Genomic DNA, 25203 nt, shown 5'->3' with positions numbered 1-25203 from the left:
TCTGCTCGTTACCTTGTCTTTTTGTTTTGTTTTGTTTGTTTCTAATCATGTTTTCAGTCCCAGCGCTGATGCCTTCCCACTGCCAACAGGACAAGGTGAAGTGTACACACTCCTGCAGGAATCTGACCTAGCACTGAACACCCAAGTGACAACACCTGACAGCAGCGCCAGGACCTGGCCTGCTCTTCCTGCCAGCGTTGGAACAGGCCTGGACGTTTCCTCAAGGCAGGTAAGTGTGATGGGGACCACAAGCTAACCAACTTCATACCAAAGATTGCATTTAAACACGAGGAGGATCCGTTGCTCATCTTTTCCTCCAGAACACGTCAGCACCCAAACGGCATGTCCTCGCTGTGATTATCTGCCGCACGCCCCAGTTGTTCACAGTACAGCATGACTGCAAAATTACTGCCTTGGTGATACTCCTCAGTGCCAGGCTTTGCAGCAGCTGCCACAGCCACTTGTTTATAACCAATGAAATCAGGACCTCCTAAACCACGCTCCACAACAAGAGCTCCTTCAGCCCGTGATTCGCTGTCTTCTTCCTTAAGTATACGCTTGGTGTTTTTGTCCAAAGTCACGAGCACTATGCGGTCTGTAATCGCTACCATATGACAAACAGCCGGGGAGAAGTGCCACTCTGTTAGGCTTTACCTACATACATACGGAGCTGACAAAAAACAAGTTTAACCCCAGCTACAAAATCCATCCGAAACATTTGAGACAGAGAGCACAGAAGTCTGCAGCTCCAACTGGCCAGGACAGCTTTAGTACTAAACAAGCTCCAAAAGCACACAATACCTGATAAAAGGTACTCCATCAGCTGAGCAGCAGCGAGACTATTACCTTAACATAGCTTCCCTCTGCACATTCACAAAACAGCAATCGCAAAACAAAGCGGTTCTTTCACGCATAATAGAAGGATTGCATGTAATTCACATCATTTCTCTTTATTTGTGCTCAGTTATTTTGTAAATAACCTTTCCAGTACAAGTGCTCTGCTCACGAAGCATTCATTAGTAGCCCTGCAGCCAGTTGTTTACTGTCAACAGCGTGACCCAAACTATGCAGCAGCGGCACAGAACTTGCTAGCTCGGGCACGGCCCTGCGATAGTTGGGCCGTGAGGTTCCTGGCTCCAAGCTAGCCCTTAGCAAGCCAGGAGGAGCGAGCACAAGCCTCTCTGGGTGCTTTTTCAGACACTCAGGCACTGCTAGACACAGAAACTTCACTCTCTCCAGCAGAGACTCCTAGTTGGTTATTTGCTTTCCCCAGACGTGCTCGACTGCCCAGTTACCCACGTACATGTATGTAGCTGCCATGGCAGGCTACTGGCCCTTCCAAATTAACCTGCACTCCTGTAAGGCTGGCTCTGCACAGATGAAGCAAATTTAAATTAGGATATTCTATCAGAGCTGACACAAAATACAGATCTCCAGTACTGGTATCCCCCACCCTCCAAAACAGTCCAACCCCAAAAGCGCACAAAGCCTCCCGCACCTGAATGTCTCTATTTAGAAGCTTGTTTCAGAAAAGCTATTTTAGCAATTACAACTGTGGCATTTAGGAATGCCTGCACTTGGAAGCCTACCAAAATAACTTCCAGGGTAACTACCAAGTTTAGAAGTACATGTGTGAGTCCAGGTTTTGGGGGGCTGTTGGGGAGAGAGGAGGGGGTTAGACCAGAATAATTATAGAAGCCTGTATAAACCTAGAATAACATACTAACATTAAAAAGGTCAAAGCTTTATTTTAGTAAAACACATTCATGGGAAGTCATTCAACAAGATTGCACAGGAACTTTGGGAAGTGCAACTAGTAGGAAAGAAATTAACTGAGCAGTTTCGAGAAGAGCGTGCAAACAGAAAACGAACACAAAAGGACAAAAGGAAAAAGCAGCACAGACAATCTGTGCGCTGTTTGTGACGCAGAGGTCCCAAGCCCATGACACTGTCACCTCTTACAAAGCTGTGGCAGCTACAAGGACGGTCACACACTTGACAGAAAGTAAATCACATAGGGCAGAACATGGTATGGGGACACAAATAGGACTCAGCTAGAAAAAAAAAAAAAAAAAAAAAACAGAAAGTTACTGCTTGAAGTATTCCTTTCTGTTTTGTTTCACTGGTGTTTTTTTTCATGTTAATGAGTTAGTTTAAGTAGCTAAACTGTTTTTTGTAGTAGTTGCACTGAGTTAAGCTTTTAAATGCAGTTAAGTTTAAGTTGCAGTGAGTGCAGTTTTTAAATGCACGATGTAGTCAGTTTATATCAGCTGCCTAAGACCAGAATTTCTTCTTCCCATCGAGCAGTCAGGCCAGGTAAACACAGCTCAACTGCACCCTTAGTGTCACACTCCGCGAGCCTGGCCTATTTGCTCTCTCGAGAGCTCGTCCCCTGTGCCATCCATCAGTAAATTCTTTTTCGGGTAGCTCAGGCAGAAGTAATGTAGTCACCTGACACACTGAGTCTTGTCCAAGCTTTCCATGCCTACAGCACCAGAGCTCTTGACCCAACATCCACCACGTTGGCATTTTGTTGCCAATTTCCCCTCAAGGCCTCTGAAGTCTCCAGTCAAACTTGAAAACACCCAAAACCCTCAACACTGAGAGCTGCACAAGTTAAGTAACTGCGTGGTTTTGAACCTATTTGATTAAGCCACTGTAATCTTCCTACTCAGGTTTCCTCAGTAAACACGCACGGCAAAGAGAAAGTCAGCGGAGATGTAAGCAGCCCACGTGGCTTACTAAGATCAAGCTGACAGTTTCAGCAAGACGCAGCATAAACTACTAATCTTGTAAACTCCTGAACACATCCCATGGTGATCTCAGGAGCCTAAACTGCAGGTATTTCTTTCTTTTCTGCTGAGGTTTTAAATGATAAAGATTACGCAGTTTTCTGTCAGTCTTCAAGCATGACTGCACTCACCTATTTACCATCAGCACACACCAGAGTTCACAGCCACATCCAGTGACAGCAGCTGGGAGCAGACCCAGAGAACAGCGCTGGCCAGGCTGTAACATCCTGGCCTTACTCTGGTCATTTCAGCTAACTGAAATCAGGCTTAAAATGAAGAAATAGGGCTACTTCCTCCTGGAGAAGACGGAGATATTTTTTAAACCATGAAGTAATACAAATACTATGAGGTTAAAAGAAACAAATACTATGAGGTTAAAAAAAACTAGCATTATTAAAAGGTTGGCACAGCAGAGATATCCAACAGCAAGTAGTACCGCAGGGACAACGTGGGATGGTGGAAATCTTCACCACAATGTTATGTTTTCCCAGAACACCAGAGACATTAAAGTAAAAACCGAAGTCTTTAAACCCCTCTAGTCACAACTCAAGAGCCTCACAAACATCCATGCTTTCCCAGCAACAACTCGCAAGCTGAACGTTCAATTAGACAATGGCGAAATGAATTATTGAGTGCCAGGACAAAAATAGAGACACTCTGGTTTTAAGCCGCTGCAGAGAGGCACGGCATGAGCAGCATAAACATTGGGCTGGGAGAGCACAGCAGTGAAGGAATGCGTGGGGAAGGCCAAGACAGACTCGTGAACAGCAACGAGAGAGGGAAGCACGGGTGCTAGGGTGCTAGTCGTGTTCGCTTTTTGCCGTAACCCAGGACGAGGCGTGCTGTTTTTGTTTTTGTTTTTTTTTTAGCGATTAAAACCCCTGCGTCACGGAGGCACCGTGGCAGGCACACTCCCGGCGCTGGCTCCTTCAACTCGCAGCCTTCTTCGTGCGGCCGCTGCCACTCCTAATCGCCTCCTGCCTTACCACCACGGCCTGCCTTCTGCCTTCCCCGTCACCTTTATGGCTGCTCCACGGGCCCGGCTGCTGGGGTTACAGCGTGTAGGCGGCCCGATGGCGGCAGCCCAGCAATCTCTGACCCAGATCGGCCAAACATTGCCATCCCCAGCGCCTCGCCCGCTCCCCCACCGCCACCGCAGCCGCTCCCAGCCCGGGTGCCGTGCCCCCGAGGAGCCAGCCCTGTGCATTCACCGGGAAAACCGCCTGCAGCGCACAGACCCCCGGCAGCAGGCGGGGATCACCGAGGGGGGGGGGGCATAAACGGCTCCCGCCCCTCCTGCGGCCTGGGGGCAGCCCCTCGCCCCCCCCCGCTCCCCGCTCCCCGCCGCCACTCACCGAAGTCGAGGAACTGCTTGATGGAGAGCGGCGAGGGCGAGAAGCGCGAGTAGTACTCGATCTGCTTGGGGATCGGGCTCTTCAGCAGCGCGCCGCACAGCCGCATGGCGCCTCCCTCCCTCCCTCCCTGCACACCGCCACCGCCGCCCCTAGCGCGCTGCGGCGCCGCGGCCACCCGCGCTCATGCCCGGGGGCAGCTCACGCCCGGCCCCAGAGCACGGCCCTGCCCGGCCCCAGCGCCCTGCCCTGCCCTGCCCGGCCCAGCACGGCCCGGCCCGGCCCGGCCCGGCTCGGCTCGGCACGGCGGGAGGGGCGAGCGCAGCAGGCCCGCCCCCCGGCCCCGCGCAGGCGCGCGAGGCGGCGGTTGGAGCCCCCCCGCCTTCCCCAACGGCCGCGGCGCTGAGGCGGGGAGCCCCTCGCAGCGCTCAGCCCCGCTGTGTGTCCCCAGCCCTGGGTCCACCCAGCCCAACCTCTGACCTAACACTAACAGTCCCCACTAAATCATATCCCTAAGCGTCATCTAAACGTCTTTTAAAGACCTCCAGGGATGGTGACTCCACCACTTCCCTGGGCAGCCCGTCCCAATGCCTCACAGCCCCTTCCATAAAGAAGTTCTTCCTAACATCCAACCTAAACCTCCCCTGGCACAACTTTGCAGCCCTGTGCTTTAGACCCACCTATAGCAAATGAATCTAATGACAAGTTGTCACAAATTCCTTCATCTTTTCTCCAGTACAAACCCCAGCACGTTCAAGGTATTACTGTAATTTTGTAACCGAATCACAGGAGAAAGAGGGTACTCTTCAGTTCTGAATGTCTCTCTCCATCCTTCCTAACGTGATTGCCCTTACAGAATTTGAGACTGAGAAATCCTGACCTAATGTACAAAATAACTTCTAATAGCTGGAAAACGTTTTGAAATCACTTCAATTGCAGGTTACAGAAATAACCGTCCTGAAGAGACATGTCATGTAATCAAGGCTGACAAAATGAAACATCTCCTGTAATTCTGAAGCTTTTTTGGCAGATGACGAAAAGTGTTTTTAAACTTTTGCTATACACTCTTCAGGGTTTGATTGCAATTTATCTACAACGTATCTTTGAAACGAATTAGAGAATTATGTGGCAGCAAGTATTATCTTTTCCCATTACAGACAGAATTATCTTTCCCCAAATTAACACGAACATTAGCAGCTACAAAGGATGATACATTGCCAAAAATTAAGCCACATGGTTATGTATACCTTTTACATTCTCAAGTAATCCTAACATGATTTCACTTCTGCCTCGAAAATAGCAAGACCACAATTACTTAAGGAGATGTCTTTCTAAACACAAAATTTTTTTTTTTGCAATATAAACTATGTCGCTACATTGCTTTGTTGGGAATTTCTTAAAACCTACATTCACCAGACCAGATAAAAATTGGAATTGCATTTGTCTGTTCTGACACAGACTGAAGAACATAATGAGACACTGGAGAACAGAGCTTTGCTGTTCTCATCAAACGGACATTCAACAACTCCTCTCTGCCCTGGAGGATCCGGTCACATAACCAACAGATTGAGTTCTCTGAAAAATCTTCTTACACACGGCCCAGACAAATACAGCTGACAAACTCACCCTAACCTCGTACATGTGAAGACTGCAAGACTTGGCTGAGTGAATGTAAAGTGCACGTAGATAAACCTATGATTGTCTTACCAGTTGAAGACAGCAACAAGCATATGCATAATCCTAGTTCTTAATCTACCTGGGGGAAAAAAAAAAAAAATAGTGGAATAAACCCTGTTAAGTAGAAAATGTCACTGGGATCAATAGATGTAAACTGTAAGCTCACAATTTTGTCTCCTCAGGAAGCTTTGCACATGTAATGAAATGGCTGAGAACTGTGTGGTGACCACGCAAGACACTGCAGTGAACTGCAAGGGGAGGAAAGAGATTTGGCTTGGCAACTGGGTTGTTGTTTTGCTTCCCAGAATCACCAGCATCCCTGCTCAAACTGAGATATCCCTTGCAGAACATAATGGGGTAATCAGAAGTCTCTAGGATCATTTAGAAATTAATGATGTAACGTAATGACTAGAAATTAAACTTTGCTGTAATTGGCATCATACTGTGTGGAAAGAAGTGGAGTACCTAGAGGAAAACTCAGAACTGACAACAAACCATTCACACAGGCTTTCGCCTACACTTTGATGTTAGAAAATCAAGGAAGTAATGGAAACCGTGCAAATATGCTTTAAGCAGACAGGAGAAGCAGGAGCTCATCTTCAAGATGAGGATATTGCAGTTTATATTTTGCCATGGGTATTTATTAAAACATTCATATCATGTTTGTCAAAGTAAACTCTTGGATTTTGCTTACTTGGAGCTTTGTTTCCTGAACAGTCACTGAAATCAGTATCTATGTTCACAAAGAGGGGTAGGACCTTGCTGTAAAAATCATGATTGGTCAAAAATCATTTTCAAGGTAATATCTTCAAATATATCTTTATTCTTTGGTAATAAATTAGATAGATAGATAGATAGATAGATAGATAGATAGATAGATAGATAGATAGATAAAGGCTTCTTTAACCATTTCACTACTTAGCATTTTTGATAGTTCTGTCTTTCCTATTTTATTTCCTAGCTCAAACTCACATGTGTATTTTCTGCACAGAAGAAAGTTCCTTGTCATAAGCTGTGCTCAGAGTGTGGCCTGGCAACACACCCAGACCTGGGAAGTGCCCCCAGGCCCAGCAGCGCAAAGAAATCCTGAGAACCTGAGCACAACGGTCAGACAGACAGACAGACATCCAGCAGGGCCAGCTTCACCACAGCTCCTTCCCTTAAACTCCTAGAGGTTGGCTTTCATTCCTTCTCTATCACTTCCACACTGCTCCTGGAGGTGAAGAGGGCCAGAAATACTCTCTGATATTCTTTGCTCTGCTTTCCCCTGCCCCTGCCTGGCCCCTCAGGGGTTCCCACTGTCTCTGGTGAGCACATAGGCAGACCAGCCCGTGTTCAGGGGTTCACTGCTTTTGGCTCCCTTCATGCAGAGCATACACTTTCCTGCTTAACACCCATGTGTGTGAGCAGTCTCAATATGAGAACTCAGTGGAGCCACAGGGATGAAGAAGGAGCACTTGCAGTAGTCAGAAATTCGGTTACTAGAAATGAAAGGCCTTGCCCAAATTCGAGTTTTCTTAGTGCTTGTTTAGAGCTAGAAATTACTCCTATAGAAAATTGCTCCCATAGAAATCTGTAGCAAAATTTCATCTGGGAAGTCCAGAAGTCGCATTTTTGTTAACTTTTCAGATTTTCTTCTTTCAGGACCTGTATATTCCATGTGCTTCTGTTTTCAGGGAGCAACGAAAGCCTTTAAAGTTTAGCCCGATTAAGATTTATTCTCATCGAACATTTCAGATTGTTAAAACACCAGAGCTATAATCTCCTTAACAAAGCTTGTTTTTCTTCACTGTAGAATACTTGCTAGCTGCAGGGGATTCCACATAATGAACTTCTTTGTATATGTGTCAGAGAAGGGGAAAAGGAATGTTAAACTATAAACCAAGAAAACATGGTTATTAGTGTTTTCTGGACACAATGTCTCTGTGGAATTCATAGTAATTTTTTAACAGCAACAACAACAAAAAAAGCTATATTGAAGTTATTGCACCCCTATATCTTAAAGTTCAGAAGCACTCATTGAGAATGAGTATAATACAATTGAAACACTAACAATAACAGTAACCAATAACAGTTATTTTGGGGAAATTCACGCAGAGAATTAGAGTCCCAAAGTACATTTTACAAAGCGACAGAAAAAAAAACAGCACAGTACAAGAAAAACTGGTATAGTAGTGAGATGTTTCAAACAAATTACTTCTGCTCATAGTACTAATTTTTCTCAATAAGACTGCTGTATTTTCCCACCTGCCATTATGTGCTTTCAAGGGGAAATTAAAGTAATGGATCATGAAAAGCCACATTGGGAACACATGGAGTTAGAAGGGAATAAGGCTTCTTGATGAAGCTTTCTTAAACTTCAAAAAAGACTTGATTTCATTTTAAATACTTTATGTCTTCCTAACATTTATGCACGCAGATGGGTAAATTTGGATGGGCTATTACTCATAATGGTCAGAAAAAAAAGTTTATTTACCAAGTTTTTTTGCCATAAAAAGCTAGTTGTCACTGTATTTAGTATTCTTCATCCCAGTTATCTAACCAGAAAAGTTCAGAGATCTTACCAAAACAAATATCAGGGGCTATCAAAAATTATATTCAGCAAATCTAAGAGTTTGGAGTTAAACATATATATATATATATATATATATATATATATGACTTTGTAAATAACAGTTACTATATAAAAAGGCTTGTGAAAACATTTATAATTAGTTGGCTCAGAAGGATTAGGTTTTTTAGATTATGAACTCCACGTGTCTCTTAATTACATAGCTATCCTCAGTAATTTGCTTTAGAAGAAGTAGAGCTGGCTGCCGCCATGGTGGCACTGTCAGCTGTCTGTCAGATGACACCATCTGTTTGTCCAATATTAACAGACAGAGCTACATTATTCTTTAACAGCCCATAAAAATTTCATCTCCGGGGAAAAAACAAATATGTGATTTTCTTTTGCAATTGTTCGGGAGGTGCAGGAGAGTAAATACTTGCCTCTAAATTAATAACAGTAAACACATATAAAAAGAGTTTAACTACTTCTCTCAGTCAGTAAGGAAAGCTCACTTTATGAGCTTACCTACTCTTACCTTACTCTTTTCCTAACATTACACAATTAGCCACACTTTTTCCTTTTGCTTCATGGGTGTTTCTCTCTATTCCCTTCCCTGTCAGAGCTTACATCTGCCCTTTTCTCAAAAGCATTTCAGGGGAAGGAGGGCAGGGAGACCAGCAGGAGCCACGCTGTCCAAGTGCCCTGCCAGTTCCACACGGTGTGATCAGAGCCCTGAACCCCTCTGGGGGTACAGTCCTGTTGAAGGGGGTTTGCCCTTCCAGCAGGCAGGTAGAACATCAGTGGGATGGGAAGTCCCATTTTAACCAAACAGACAGCTGACAGAAAGGAGCAATGCTTTAATCCTGGAAACTGCCTAGGAGAAGGATTCTTGCTGCCACAGTATTTTGTTCTACCTGTGCCGTAAGAGCAACCATTCGAAGAAGTGAGTTAGAACTAGTGAGTTAGACCAGGTGGAAGAGAACCATACCAGAACAACCTCTTCCCCATAAGAGTATGTCTTGGTGCTACTTTTACAATTCAAATGTTCAAAAATGACACAGCCAGATCCAACCTAACCAGCAAACTTATGCCAAGGATTTGTATTTAATCTTATCTTCCAGAAACAGCTTGCAAAAACACCAGCTGAGGAAGAGTCACTAGATATACATGAGAAATACACCTGTGGATTTTGTACTGCTGTCCTAGATCCATTAGAATAGGGCTGTCAACCTTCTCCAAGGAGGAGGACAGCACCAGTTTGGCATTAAAAAGAGGGCAGTGTCCCTAAAATATTATTATTTTAAATTTTTTTTTTTTCTTCCCTCGCAGTCATCCACCACCTTGCCAGGGACTCTCCTAGAGGAAATTCAAATATTTATTTCAGTTTAAGCTGATGTAACCATACCCTGGCATACCTTACCTCAGTGCCTTTCTGTTTGCAGAAATTGAACCCTGTAGGAGTCTCAAGAGGAAAAAAAAATGAAAAGGAGCTAGATCTTGCTATATGGAATTTACCATGCTCAGCAACAGCAGAAGTTCTTGTATTCTCAGGTAGATGTAATATAATCTGCAATTTAGGAGAGTAGATTTGAGTTGTCTTGGCTCTGAATGTTCTTGGCTGGAAAGCAATTCACTTTTCATTCATTTTCCTTAGAACATTTGTTTTCCACACACTCAGTTCTTCAAAAGAAAGTCAGTTTTGTCTGAAAATTGCCATAATCTTACAGGAAGTTGTTCCCATCTATGCTGGTACTCCCACTGCTTGACACCCTATAAAGTGGGCTTCTGGAGCACTGGAGAAGCAAATTTCCCAAGGTTTTTATACCCCAGTCTCCACAGCGGTGCCATACGGACTGTCCTGAAACTGGGGCTTTTTGGTTTCTGTACAATCCATGAGTTGAGAATTAAAGATGCCAGGAAACAACATGTTTTTTGTAGAAATATCAAAACATTCTTGTTTGAGAATCCACCAAATTTATTGGATTCTTTAAACAAAATAATATGGAAGTGAAGCTCCAGAAACAACTGGGAAGAAGAGCTGCTCAGCTTGTCATAGCAGAACTTTCTGAATGTTAAAAACTCTTCCAGAGTATAATTTCTGTTCCTGAGCTGCACTTTCCAGAGGTATCTCTGTGCCAAGAGGCAAACAAATGAATATAAATTATAAATCTAAATACTTTTGTAGTGAATTGTCAGCCATTTTCCTCTAAAAGAAAGGAAAAAAAAGTGGCAGAAACAGAATTTTGGGGAAGGACAAATGCATTTTATGATTACCCTTTCTTCCAGATCTTGGCAGTAGAAAGTGGGATGAGAGAAGAGTCTGAGTTCCAGCAGCAGCTCTGCTCACTGAGGACACAGCAATACAACACTTTGTTCCTCCACATTGATCAGTCTCCTTTTCACCCCATTATGATATTTCCCTGTATTTCATGCACCAAATGATAAAAGATTTATAATTCAGTATCGTATCAAGTGCTTTTCTGCAATCAATAAGCATTACTTCTACCAGAATGCCTCTGTATAACAAACATGCAATTACAGTGATTTTAAATATCAGGTTTGTCTGACCTGATATGTTTTATTAACCTGTGGTTTTTAGTGTTCATCAGGATTTTTCACTCTATATATTTACTCATGATTTTTATTTATTTTTTAATCTTAATGTAAGCTCATGGAAAAGTTAAACTAATGATTATAGTTTCTTCAGTTTCTCTGTGAAAAGCACTTTTCTGCTTTTATTCAACCAATAAATTTTTATTGTTCCTGTTTTCATATATTTATTCTGTTTATTTATTACAGTGTAAGTGCACAGTAAAGAAACTGAGTTGGCTTATGTAATAGAAGTTAAACATTATCTTTAGCCTTTTTGTGACATCCTGAACTTCAAATATACTTTTGCACCTTTTGCTGATACTGCCTTTTGCCAGATTCTGGAGTTCCTCTTCACTGCAGAGTACACAGCAAGGTATGTTTTGTTTGATTTTCTGTAGTGGTTTCCGAACTGTAGCTTGTAGATGACTTTAGATGAGAAAATAGGCAAACACAATGGCTGTGTCTATTTACAGTGACTTTAGAAATTAGCCCTAAACATAACTTCCAGCAAATGAAGCTCTGCAAGGAGAAAGAAAAGAACCACTAAAGGAACATTGCCTCTCCTCACTGACACAAAATCTTCTGTCAACACAAGAGTTGACTAGAGAGAAGCTTTTTTTGTCCACTTTGAAGAGCTGCCCCTGCACCATAACACCCATTTCCCTTTTGACAATGGGGAGTCACATCTGAAAGTCAGTTTGGCTGCTCAGATCAGCGCCTGTAGTGGGACACAAGACCAATGCCAGATATGAAACCCACTACATTTTCAGTCAGCTTTGTGTTCCTGATCCAAGAAAGAAGTAAACACATCCCGTTCATCTGTAATGTCCATGTGCCTGACCTTGGTAAATGGAGCAGGCCTCAGTTCAGGCCTGAAGGCCCGCTGTCAGCAGCTGATGGCTTTTCCACGAGTACCACTTGGCAAATTGCCTGGGTCTCTGTGCAGTTTCCTTGAAGAAGATGACTGAAAAACACTGTAATTTAACAAAAGAAACAAACATGTATGTATATATTTTAACCATTCTACCTATGAAGCGTATTATGCAGCTTGTTTTGCAAACTCTTGTGGTGGTCAGCAGGGAAGCATAGCCCGAGAGTTTCATGGGTAGGGAGAAAACTTTTGTGTAAGTGCTTGCTGGTAGATGTTTGCTTTGAGATAACAGGAGTGATAAAATGCAGTTATTTAGGTGAGAAATGGACCCCGTAAGGCTTCCACTACATGGAAGCCTTACTTTCTCCACATTGCACCGTAACACAGGTCTCCACATTTGTTGGAGGATGGATTAGTTTTGAAAGATTAGATAGGGGAATGGATAAGAACAGAAACACTGACGGCCCAAGGTCATATTTACACTTCACTAAACAACCAAATACAAAGCATGAGGTTCTCACACTCAAATCGTTGACAATGTTTTCACATCTATGTAGTTTTAATGCTTTTCTGCTGAAATTTGGGCACACTGAAAATCAAAATAAAGAGTAGAGGCCATTTTCTCTTATTAAGGTTGCCTTTAGAAGTTATTTTCAGTTCTCCTTAGTAGACCTTCAAAAGCCCTTAACCAATTTACCAGCATTGACTTCTGGTAGTTTGGTGTCACAAATGCCTAATGAGTGTGATACAAATGCAATGTGGCCTTTCTAAGTCAGTGAAAAGGGGAAGAAATGTTCATCAGGTGCACTTACGACAGTGAAACTACAGCATTAGCAGGCCTAGATATCTATAACCTGTTGCTCAAAATGACTGTGTATTGTATATATAACAGCTATTACTGTTGGGTGCACAAAACTAGTAAACCCCATGTTTCCAGATAAGATTCCAGGTCAAACATGAGCTGGACTTCTCAGCAGAAAGTGGCAAGGTAGCCTGGGGATGAAAAAACACTTGAGATAAAGCAGCTCTGAATGAGTTGCTATAAGAAATTGTCTTTTGCTCGATACTTTCACAACACTCAGAGGAACACAGAGGGACTAGCGTCACTCCTCACTATCCTTTAATAACGTGTCAGAGGGAAAGTTGGATTCCAGTTCCACTAACAAGAAAAATAACCTTTCTGAGCCAGGCTTACTCAAGGAAGGAATAACAACAGGAGTTGCAGGGGTGCACTTTTAGGTGTTTTGCTTTTGTCTCCTGACTCTTTGTTAATAATGGAATGATATTTACCATCTTGTTTGTCATTTTTATACCTATTATATACTTTTTCACTCATTAAGATCAGACTTTGATTATTTTATTGTAAGTTGCATGTTTTACATGAAAAATATCCTCACTGCTATTCAGTGACAGCTGGAAAATTAAAATCATATGAATACTGAATATTGTTCCTCCCAAATAAAAGACCTTCTCCTTCTCACAGAAATGTTATGAGTGACACAAACTGATTACATGCCTACAGTGTGGGTGAAGTGTTTTAAATGTGCTGCAGGGACAGTCACCAAGGTATTAGATTATGACTGTAGAAACATTATGCAATGTACACCGTTTCTAAGGTACTTACCTGTCCTTCTTCATCCAGACTAGATCTTCCTTCCAAATCACATCTTATTTATCCATGAGTGTCATAGCTGGCAATTCTGGTTTAAGGCTTAACTTCACAGAAAAAAAAAAAAAAGTAAATATCAAATGCTTTTCATCCATAAAATCATTTCATATTATCCTTCTAAATAGCTTTATTTGTGAAAATAAATGAAGAATTTCAATTGTTATGATTATTGCCAGCATCACCAGCAGGTGGAGGGAGGTGATCACCTCTACTCAGCACTGAAGAGATGACACCTGGAGTGCTGTGTCCAGTGCTGGGCTCACCAGTACAGGAGAGACCTGGACATACTGGAGAGAGCCCAATGAAGGGCCATAAAGATGCTCAAGGGACTGGAGCGCCTTTCCTGTGAGGAAAGGAGGAGAGGCCTGGGACTGTTCATCCTGAAGAAGAGGAGGCTCAGGGGGATCTCGTCAGTGTCTGTAAATGCCTGAAGGGAGGGTGCAAAGAGGACAGAGCCAGGTTCTTTTCAGCAGTGCCCAGTGCCAGGACCAGAGGCAGTGGGCACAAACTGGAGCCCAGGAGGCTCCCTCTGAGCACCAGGCAGCACTGCTGTGCTGTGCAGATGAGGAGCCCTGGCACAGGCTGCCCAGAGAGGTTGTGCAATCTCCTCCTTGGAGATCTCCAAAGACACCTGGGCATGGCCCTGGGTAGCCTGCGCTGGGTGTCCCTGCTTGGGCAGGGCTTGGAGCTGTGACCTCCAGAGGTCCCTGCCAGCCTCAGCCATGCTGTGATTATAGAACGGGAATTGTGAAGTATATTTTATTATTTATTGTTACTCGTCATTAGCATTCAGAGAAAAGTTTGAAATGTTCCCATACTTATTTGTTGTCTCCACTCTTTCTCCCACCAAAGAATATGTTTAAAGTACATAAACTTCTTTCAACATCTTGATTTTTGACAAACACATTGAAATGTTTTGACAAAAGTTCTCCCAAGCATATATACTGATACACAGAGGCTTTTTTAAATATATATATATACACACAGACACATTCTATTTCATCTTTATGATTTGATGTAGGTTCATGGAGAGACAAAGACAAATATGAAGCACTTCGGTATAAGTATGTATGATTGCAGGATGTGGGAGGAGTGCATGAGAAATGGTCAGCTCAGTACAGCACACTGTTCTGCCTTGCCACATGGAGCCAATCATAAGGAACTCCAAAGAACAACATTCATGATCCAGAAAATGGCTTAAGACATGTCTTGGCAAACAAGTTCAGGGAAGGGAAGAAGCCAAGGCAGCTCTGAGGAAGAATCTGCAGCCTGGCCCTGGCTGAAGTTGCCTGGTTGGCTTGCTAGTGCTCAGAATCAAAGGGCACTCCTTGGCTAACAGCCCTAGATAAGCCAGTGCTGAGCTGTTATGGAGTGCTGCTCACAAAAGGCTGGACTTTGCAATTCCATCCAATTTTGATCCTCGGTCTGAGAAAACAGCCAGTACCTGCAGCTGTATCAGGCTCACGCCATGCCACAAACATGCAGCAAGCAGTGGGAGGCTTTCCCCCCTCCTCTCTTTCCCCGGGGCTGCCTCTGTGCCCTGCAGTGGGCACGAGCCCAAATTCAGGGAGTGCTGGTGTAGGGAGCTCAACCTGCAGAAGCAGAGAACTGCTCCCACATCCCCGCTCCTTGCCAGACCAGGGAAGAGAGGAGGTTACAGGTCCTCTCCAGGGCTGTGAGAGGCCCAGGGTGAGAGGAGAGCCGCTCCTTCCAGCATGGGGTTTGCTCAGCTGTAGTGCAGCCCCTCTTCTTTAAGCACAGCCTGACTCTAAGTGTGGTGGCAGCTTTCTGATTCTCTTATTCAGACGTCAGGCGGGAGCTCATTTAAATCGAGCCATATGTAAAGCAGATGTAGGAATGTGGCACCAGTTCCTGCCTTCAAACAAAGGTCAAAGCAAACTGAACTGGAAAATGGCATGTTTTTTCCCACCAGTTACCTCTTAAATTGCCTTCTCTTGAGAAGACTATAGATGTCTGATAATAAATCCTTTGGGGAGATGCTGCATCTCATTACAAAGAAGCAACAACAGCAGTCCTGTACCAATCAAGATTTTCACTGAACTGATTAGAGAACTTTTATCGCCCAGTAGGGCAATCAAGACAAGTACACATCTCATCCATTCAAAAAAACATACAAAAACAAACAACGTTTGTAATCTTATAACTGTAAACACTTGTTTTATTGAGTGACTTACGTTTCCTGTTAGGAGCAAAGCAGCTATTCCATCAAGAAGACAGTGATTTAGTCAGAAAGGCAAATATTGTCATTGACAGGAGGAAGAAGAGCTTTATAATCTTTAAAGCAGAATCATCTAGCTGCACCTCCTGCCACCTTTCCAAACGGCAGCATGGCAGAAGTGGATTTTAGCCACTGAAGTCGGAGCATCCCATTGCTATGGAGCTCAAAACAGTTTTACATCATTAAAAGCGAAGCCTACCATAATTACCAACAAGTCAGAGGACTACGACTGAAAAATCTCCGTATTATAAGCAAAATCTTGTTCCCAACTCAACGTGAATGGACTTGCAGACCAAAGCATCCCCAGCTGAGTCCTGCCAGGACTCAGCCCTGGAGCGGGGCCGCACTCTGCACGTCCCGAGTGGTGCTGGCAGCAGCAGCAGGAGTTGTGCCACCAGAGCAGGCTTACTGCAAGTTCTCCCCTCTGCTGAAGGAGGCACTTAAAAACAGCCACAATGGTTTTGTTTTGTTTTAATCATTAATCAAAGGCAAATAAAATGCAATGAAGGAAAGCAAACACACACACCGTCGCACAAATGCAAACAGGCGTTTCAAACACAGGGCAGGTTTCCATGGCTAATTCCAGGAATGGAGGTGAGGGAGAGGGAGAGGAGGAACTCAGAAGGAGAAAGCTTGCTTTCATTATGGTTACATTCACAGCAGAGATTCCTGAGCTTTTACCTCACATGAGCAAACAAAATCATAGTGTGTGCTGCGGGTGGCTTGGTATATTACAGTGTGTGACTAGGAGGCTCAACCTGTGTGTATTGAGGCACACGGATAACTGCTTGTGCTGGAAACATTCCCGAATCTGTCTTCACAGGTCCTCTCCCTTCAGTAGGCACTAATTCTCCCGTGTCATTGCAATCTGGCTTACTCAGCAACGTGCTGCTGCCAGCTCCTTTTGTTCGTGAGGAATATATCCCCATCAAGCACAGCCTCTCTGGCGAGGCTGGCAGGGCCATCCTTTAAGAGGCTTTGTCAAGAGGAAGGAGGGAGTCTAGGCTGGTCTCCCACCCAAATTCTTGCTTTTTAAGTGTTTTTATAATTATCAGTCCTGAAAACTGAAACTGAGATCCAAAAGAAGTTAGGAAGGGGCAGAGAAAAGAGGCCATTTCACTGATGGTTAGGTTTGCAGATTATTGCTATTAATTAAAATTACAGGACCAGTAGCCCAGTGGAATACAGGCTCAAAGGCTGTTACTGCACTACAAGTAACATGATTTAGGGATATGAAAAGAGAAAAATCACAGTGTGATTTAAATCCCAGTGTCTATTTTGAAAGCTGCCTTTACAAGAGGGAGAAGCCCCAAACTCCCCATTCACATGCTAATTCCCTTGTTTCAACAAACTGGTATTCTCCTTCACCTATTTACATTAGCATAAAATCAGGATCCTGAATCTGCATTTTCCATCGGTTTCAAAAGACAGCCAGCTTTCAACATTTCCAAAATGCATCTACTCAGGGATAGTTCAGACATGCAAAATGCCAATGTATTGTAAATGCAATAGTCATTTACCTCCTGAATCCAGAATGTAATTTCCATTTTTATTTTAACCACTAGCGATCCATTGTTCCAAATTCCTTTCAATAAATGTCCCCCACTGCTGCCCATAGCTTCTGCAGAAACAATTTTGAATATTTTGCAGGCAAAAATAGCAGAAGTGCTGAAAATCATACCGTTCCTTTCCAGACTAGATGATTGATGAAATGCACATTTCAAAGCCTGTGAAAATACGAGCCAGAAATAAGTAGCAAATGAGATTATCCTCGTATTGATTTCTCTGCAGTACATTCTGATTAACTGGCATACCAAAGCGGTAGTTTCCAGCTGCCCCACAAAGATCACATCCTTCATCCTCAGTATGTGTGGCTTCTGATAAGTAAGTGGTTCCTTTAGTTATCAGATACCTGGGGGCTTTTCTGCTCTGCTATCCAAAATCCTTGGTCTTTTTCCAATATGTCTGAACTTTAAAAAAGGTAGATTCTAGTCTTCTGTTTGCTCTCTACAAAAGAATCCACCGCAAAATTTCATGCTGACATTTTTTACAGCCTGTTTCCAAACCATCACATCTTGCTGAAAACATTCTGGTGTACTTGGTCCTTCCTGAGCTGTTAAAGCAACCCCTGGGACAATCTAGCTAGGCCTCTGGGAAATTTCCAGCCACTGGAAGATATTTTTTTTTTCAGAAATCAAAATCAGCGTGTTGATCTGAAAGGCTTTCTGCATTATAATCAATGGTTCAGGAGCTCTGCTGCTGGTGTTGTTATGAGATGTCTAGCCCGAACTTCATGACAGTACCACAACACCTGAAGAGCTAGTAGTCTAACCTGCCCTAATCATAGCAAAAAAATGTTAATGATCAGTCTAGGTGTCATGACAGAGGGTAATATTATGTCTTTAGCTTTATTCTGTGGGGAATATGCATTTAACTTTCAAGCACCAAACTACAGCCCGGGTGTTCAGCTGCCCGTGACCCAAGGTTTGCTTTCGCCGTGGACAGCTATCAAAAACTGGATGAGCTTTGCTTAAAGAGTTGTTGTCCAGCTGCAAAAAAGAGTGTAAATTAAAGCCATGTGAAATTAAGTATGCAGGGAGAAGTAAAATTGTAGATATAGCTAGCAAATCAGGGATTCAAAAAGAAAAATACCATGGGAAAAAAAATAAAAAATAAAAAATGCAACACAAAGAAAATAGGCAGAGACTCAGCAGACAGCAATTCACTTAGGTGAGGGACCATAACATGGTCCAAAGAGCCAGCTCAGCAAAAATGTATGAGGCGTCTTGCCAGGGTGGTGAGCATCATCAGTACTTAGCCGAGCAGCCCGTACTGTATGCATTAACCAACAAATAGTTGCCATGTTTTTAAAAGCTGCAACCTTTTGGCACAATACAAGATGCCCAAGCAGAAAAATATGACCCTCTGAGAAAAGGCTGCGGGTGTGAGTGCTAGTCCTGGCTCTCCTCCCCTTCTCCATCTGCCCCTGTTTCATTTCTTCTTGCCATGCAGTAAGACTTCAAGGTCTAAATACCATCCCCCAAAATGGGGATGCATAAAATGACTGCAGCACAAGGTAGTGCTGGTGCTCTTTCATCTCAGAAGGGGTTGCTGTGAAGCGATGAAGCATTTTTTTCCACTATTAAGTGGTATCTACAGGCTTTCTCTAGCCTTCTTTCAAGGAAGGAAGAACAAATTAGGACACTAAATAATTTCTGACAGTGCCTCTTTAACTAAGCATTTGGGAAGGACGAGGCTCTCACTAGAGGGCACATGAGGCTGGATTTTTATATATCCTATCCGAGACATAAATGGTAAGGTGAAAAACAGCAAGGCTGAAAAGAGTCACTGTGTACGACTGAATCCTCTTAGATTCAGGCACAGTGACAGGCACTTAGGGGAGCAAAGAGAAGGGAGGGAAGAAAAATACCACACAGTAGGCATGTTCTCACTAATTGATGGCAAAATTCTCAAAAAGCTTTCATCTGAAAGAAACAACATACAGTACAGTCATCAATGAGGGGCAGATTTAAGGACTGCTACTGAAATAAAAGAAGTCTGGGAGAAATTTCACATTAAGCCCCAGTAACAGTGATTCCATGGACATTTGGCAAGTAGCGTGGCACAATAGGAGTAAATCTGTACCAAATAGATTTACTGTCCCGTAGATCTGTATAGATGCAGTATTTGAAGTCTTGATGCCTCCATTACTCACGTATTGCCCTAGCTCTGGGCTGGTCCCGTGGGCTGAAAGCCTGCTAGCAGCCAAGGAGCGCTGTGTGTGCTCCTGGAGCACGACTGCCCCTTGAGCTTCACCCTAAGGGCATCCCGCTCAGAGCTGAGGCCCACAGTGCGGTCTGAAGCATCATTAGAAACAAGATCAGCAGATCTGCTTCACAAATGCTAATCCCATTTAAAACAGTAGTGTAGACACACGCAGTCTGACCAGAAGTAGAAATGAATCCCAGAGGAGTTGTTTGCTTTGTGATGAGCTGGGGTGGGCTTTGGCCCAAGGCAGAGGACCAAGCCAAGGTGGAGACCCCAGGCCAAGGTGGAGAACCAGCTGGACCAAAGTTCAAGCACCAGTGCCTCTCCCTGGAAGACAGGGTTGAAGAAGCGTATGTATACATAGCTTCAGATCCCATAAGTGGTCTTGTGCTAGCCAGGCTGAAAGTCAGAGCCAAACTACAACAGTAATCCACCGCCCTTGTGATTTTGGCGACACAGAGGCCTGCTGTATGATAGAAGAAGCTCGGTCCCCACCTGGCAGGGCTGACACGGTAGGACCCGAAGACAAACAAGGGGCACTGCCGCCCTTTGCGTGCTTTTATTCACATTTTCCCTCTGAGGTAACTGCAGAAGCTCCGGACGGCTACCAGATAAGCAAGCGTTGATTATTGTGGCTCACGCTACCCCTGGCAGCAACGGAGACTCCTAGCAAATATTTGGGGGAGCATAGGCAAAGGGACGGCAGGGACTCCACAAACACCCTCTGGACTCCACAAACACCCTCCTCCTGCAGCACAGCACCCGGGGGGCAGCCCCCAGAGGGCCCAAAGCCCCCGGCCCGCGACCCCCGGCGAGGGTGGCGCTGAGCAGTCGACGCCTGCCATCTAGCGGCCCTCGGCCGCCCCGGGCCCCAGCAGAGACCCCCGGCCCCTGGGGGCTTCTGCTGAGCCCCCCGGCCCGGCTGGGGAAGGGGAGGCAAGAGGAGGGGGCCTGGAGCAAGTGTTTAGCCCCGTTTTGTTTTGGTGCGGTTGGGTTTGACTTCCTAGCCCGGCTGGTGAATGGTCTCAGATCCAGCGATTTGGGCCGTGTGAGAAGGGCTGAAAATAGTTGCAGAAATAAACAAGTTAACTTATACCTTACTGATGTATAGAAACGCCAAAGGCTGGCCCAAACAGCCTTCGCTCGCAGACATGTGCAATGAGAACAGTGTGGGTGCTGCATATTGGGGGAAAATGAGGCGTTTTGTGCATTGAAAGAATTGTGCCGTGTACCCTAAAATATTTCTCAGGGAAAGAAGTGTCCTGGTCTGAGAATCGCTTTCAAAGTTTAGAGTTTTGTGCCACATCTGGCGTAGCGTGTCCTTTAGCTACCCTAGGAAACTGAAAGGGTATCAGTGCTCTGCTAAAAATAAATCAATAAAAATGAGGAAGGACAGCATGGAACACAAAGCCTGTAACACAGGAGAACTAGAAAGGGGGCAGGAGGCAGGGGGAACACCTGCACATGGTAGCAGGTTCAACTATTACCACAAATGGTTGGAAAAGAAAGAAAATCCCTCATGGGCTCCGGGTTGGGAAGGGTTGTCATGCACTGCTGGACCGTCAGCCTGCAGCTTTCCCTGAACAGGAACTTGTATGGCGTGGGGGGAAAGGTGGTCAAGCTCTACTAAGTGTCTCTCACTGCAGATTTTGCACCCAGCTTCAAGTGGCAGAAAAGCACAGACAGAAGAAAATAATAATAATAAAATAACGTAAGCAATGTAAGTGAAAATTCCCTCGCTTCTCCTTATGAGGAGGTTTCAATGGACGCTGCATAGCAGCAAGGAGGGAAAGCATCAGTAGCTAATCTGGTCTCAGGCAGCTCCAACTGTTTACAGAGAGGAATTTGCTTAGTGTCAGGGAAAGCTGTTGAGACTATCCGTGGAAGTCCAGTCTGAGGATGGGATAAGGTCAGTAATCTTAGCTAAATCCTATTAAACCAATAAAGGATTCAGACTGCTTCCTCAAACAGAGCCATTCAAAGGGTGGTTTTAAGATTAGAAAATTAAGGAAGATAAATCCAAATCAAATCCTTTTAATCTCCCTCCATTTATCAGCATTATTTTTTTTTGAGAGAGCGACAGGCTAAGGGTGTTGACAGAGCTGTAGACATGATACTAGCGGTGGCTTCTGTTTAAAATTACAGAAGGAATTCAAAGTCCCGCTGAAATCATTACAATAAAAAGAAGGGAGTTAATTCCTTGGCAGTGATCTGCTAAGGCAGTTTTACTCAAGAAGCCACAGTCGAGGGCAGCATAAGACAACCTGGGGTTGCTCCCCAGCCAAGGAGATGGGACGAGCTGCACTGTGTGCATGGGACCGAAGGAGCTGAGCAAAGCATCCAGGCCATAGGGATGTGGTGTGCTGGGCCAATGCTTAACAACAGGTTGGTTTGGGCCACAAATAGAGGATGGCTTGACAGCCCAGACAGCCGTTTGTAAATACTGCTGGTAAAAGTGTAGTCAGATAGCTTTTATGTTGGATTGTATATAAACAGCTCCCAAAAAATCATCCTTTGGCTCTCTCAGCCTTGTGTACACAGGTTTTTCTTCATACAGCATTGATACTAGATTTGCATGTTGCTCAGTTAAATCTGTGTAAAGGGCTGAAAATAGAGAATTTGTAGGATGGAAGTTGGTGCATTCGCGTGTGTGCACACATTGACAGAATCACCGAATGCTGATCATTTTTTTTATTTGTTTTTACTTTGCTACCAAACAGTACTAAAAACCTGAAAATTGACATCCACAATTTGCTGGTAAGAGACCAACTAGCATTTGACTCCTTATGATTTTTGAGAGACAAATCCTAGCTTCCAGAAGCTGGTAGATTGTCTGATGCAGAGCTGTATGGACAGCAAATACTGCTCGTAACCTCACAGTCAGCCACCTGGGGGCTCAGAGCTGCCTTAGGTCCTCAGCAGACAGCAAAGAGCTCACCAGAGGATGTTGCCACGTAACTCTCACTGCAATGCTTGAGAACCCTTTTCCCCAGCCTGTTTTTGGGTCAGCCCACGAGAAGTTCAGTGCGAGCATGCAGCTACCCCGGTGCTAGAGTCTGTGGAGGCCAGCGGAGCACCTCTCTTCGGGAGAGGCTGGCAAAAGCAGAAGCCCCAGACAGGTGAGAAGAGGAAGAACCAGGCACAAAAACAGGATTTAAACAGCAGGTGTTGTCCTGTTGCATGTGTCTTGGAGGCATCCAGGCTATTTTAAAACTCAAGACTAAAGGATGTTGAAGACCTCCAGGCCTCAAAGAAGAGAATTTCAAAGGGAGGAGGGAGCATCTTTCAAGATGAGGTTGCCTAGTAGCCAAAGGGTAAGAGAGGAAGAAAGAAACAAACAGAGGGAATTGGTTGAGCTTTACCTCCTTAACGTTATCCACAGGCAGGTGATGGGCAGCACTGGGTCTGACAGATGACCTAGTGGCTTTGTTCTTCCTTGCTCCAGCAGTGTAGGTTCCTCACCAGTTCCCAAGGCAGCTGGCACTGCAGAAAACGTTATCTCTTAGCTACCAGGTGTGTCATTTGTAACACAATAGCTGCTTAGGAAGAACCAGAGTGAAAAGACCTGCATTTTTTTCTTATAAAATATGAGTTACTTGACCAGAACTTGATCCTCCGTGGAAGTAAAAGATAGCACATACAGGGATAATACATAGATTCAGAAAAATAAAGATGCATCTCCAATTAGAACCATGAATTTTAACATATTAGCCCCTCAGGCTCACTTGCTCATGCTCTCTTTCACATTACACATGAGCAGCAGAGGGGGGGGATGCTCCACACAGGAGAGAGAAGGCGAGATGCTCTGGGGATGTGACACACAAAACATTGCCTCTAACCAAAGCAACCAATTCATATGTGAACGGTTCCTATCCAAGCACAGAAATAGCAGCTGATGTCATTAACAGAAGTAGGCAGGTGAATAGAAACAGAGCAACAGGAAAAAAAAAAAATGGAAATGGGAACTGCAGTCCACAATTGCAGAAGAGAGTAATTCATAGGCAAAAAGCTATAGAAAGTAAAATTGACTGAGAAAGGGAATCATGGTCAGCTTGCCTGGGAATGCAAATACGTACCGCCTGCGTGGAGCATTTCCAGTAGCACGAATGTCGCTTGGTAAACCTGCATGCAACACACAAATGCTGCCTCTGCAAAGGAAGAAACCCAAGTCCTGTCTACAGCCATCCAAAAATGCAGTAAGAAGAAAAAGCTCCAAACTATTAACATACTGGAAGTGTTCAAAACAGGATACCTAAGCCAGAGAGATTAATCCAGCAACAGGATTCCCATGTGCTGAGTCACATACACCTGAAACACAACTGGTATCTCGGTGAGAACTGTTGCCATAGATATCTGCGGACACAAAAGGAGACAGGGCAATGCAGAAAGAGCTGTTCCCAGGCCACATTTCCCTCCCCATGCTTTGCAGGGCAGCATTTCTACTTTAAGGATGCTGGTTGACACCACAAAGCATTGGTAGATCAGATGCCTCTTAAAACCACCCTACCCTGGTTTGCTTTTTTGTGAGAGATTTTGGGGGTTTAAAGGCAAGGCAAAGCACCTTATGCTAACAGCGAGCAAGCAGAGCTCATACATGTGATCTGGGTGACTGGGTGTAGCCAAAACTGGACTACTCGTAGACTAGGCATTAGCAGGGATAGCGTGCCCATGCTCTGCAGCAAGCTGCCTGCTCGCAGGGCACGGGCTCTTCTTGTTTGCAGGTGGCAAGTCACACCCTTCTTGTCAACGGGCTGCAGCGTACTCACACCAGCAGGGCTGACACCACCCTTGGGTGGAGCTGACTTGGCCACAGGAGACCAAATCCTTCCTCTCCCTTGCAAGCTTGGTGGTGAGAGATGACTAACGCACCACGCTGTACTGCTGCAGAGCTGTGAGGTGTGAGGGTAACATCATCTGCCAGAAACAATCTCTGGTTACGCTAGCCAATATTATCTGATAACGCATCGAGCTGGTGATGATGTGATATATATATCAGCGGCTGAAACTTTAAGGTAGAAACTCAGCTGGTATTTTGCAACTGCATTTATTTCTCCCACCTACAAATCTGCTCTCCCAGTTAATGGTCCCACCTGGACGCCCTTTCTTTCTAACTGCTGCGGTGCCTCCACGTTCCAGGAATGCTTTTAAGGATCAGAACGTGGTTCTCCAGGGAGCGTGCATTTAAACTTTGCAAAACTCAGACTAAAGTCACAGCCTGAAATGACAGTTTATGATCTCTTTTTAGAGATAATTGAAGCTAATCATTCTGGAAAAGTCTGTGTTGACAGGAGAAGGAGAAATAAAAATAGCTCCCTTCAAAATAAAACAAACAAGAAAATACCCCAAGCCTTCGAAAACAAAATTTGATTTTTTCAAAATTAACACTAAAGCGTACAACTCTCTAGAGAATCAAGCTAAATAAATAACAGAACACCTTACGTAGTAGATCCCTATACTGAAAGGATAGTAATAGACCTCTGGGGAAACCAAGCACGCCACTTTCATGCCAAGGAAATTAGTCCTTCTACCATTAGCCTTTACGTTGGTTTTGATGTTATACCATGTGTTAATTATTTCCAAATCACAAGTGCAAACACTCACCCTGATTGGAAAATTAGCATATTTCAAACTCAAGTAATTTTCCCCTAATGAGGAACTTGTTGAACTGAATTTAACAATTAGCTCACACCCT

At 44.3% G+C, this 25203-nt stretch overlaps 1 protein-coding gene and 1 long non-coding RNA gene across 5 annotated transcripts in view; both read right to left on the bottom strand.

Annotated features, from left to right (window-relative positions):
• PDK3 (pyruvate dehydrogenase kinase 3) overlaps positions 1 to 4405 on the bottom strand; it is a 53381-nt gene extending 48976 nt beyond the window's left edge. Inside the window, exon 1 of the mRNA XM_027449036.3 lies at positions 4148 to 4405. Coding sequence (XP_027304837.1) covers positions 4148 to 4253 — 106 coding nt within the window. The 5' untranslated portion in view covers positions 4254 to 4405. The remainder of the gene's footprint in view (positions 1 to 4147) is intronic.
• Positions 4406 to 6988: 2583 nt separating this feature from the next.
• Positions 6989 to 25064, bottom strand: LOC106020015 (uncharacterized). Of its 4 annotated transcripts, XR_011804790.1 has the most exons (9): positions 24946 to 25064; positions 24602 to 24726; positions 23764 to 23864; positions 23588 to 23659; positions 22874 to 22994; positions 17264 to 17470; positions 13460 to 13551; positions 9793 to 11938; positions 6989 to 7695 (listed from the first exon to the last, which is right to left on the bottom strand). It is a non-coding gene; the product is annotated as an uncharacterized lncRNA (long non-coding RNA). The 4 variants fall into 4 exon arrangements; XR_011804791.1 differs by lacking the exon at positions 17264 to 17470 and having other exon boundaries at positions 6989 to 11938; positions 24946 to 25059; XR_002406261.4 differs by lacking the exons at positions 6989 to 7695; positions 9793 to 11938; positions 13460 to 13551; positions 17264 to 17470 and adding an exon at positions 22124 to 22811 and having other exon boundaries at positions 22929 to 22994; positions 24946 to 25060.
• Between the last annotated feature and the right edge of the window lie 139 nt (positions 25065 to 25203).

This window comes from Anas platyrhynchos, chromosome 1 (assembly GCF_047663525.1).
Source record: "Anas platyrhynchos isolate ZD024472 breed Pekin duck chromosome 1, IASCAAS_PekinDuck_T2T, whole genome shotgun sequence".
NCBI classification, from domain to species: Eukaryota; Metazoa; Chordata; class Aves; order Anseriformes; family Anatidae; genus Anas; species Anas platyrhynchos.
The sequence above is the reverse complement of the archived record's forward strand: the minus strand, read 5'-3'. Positions and strand labels throughout refer to the sequence as shown.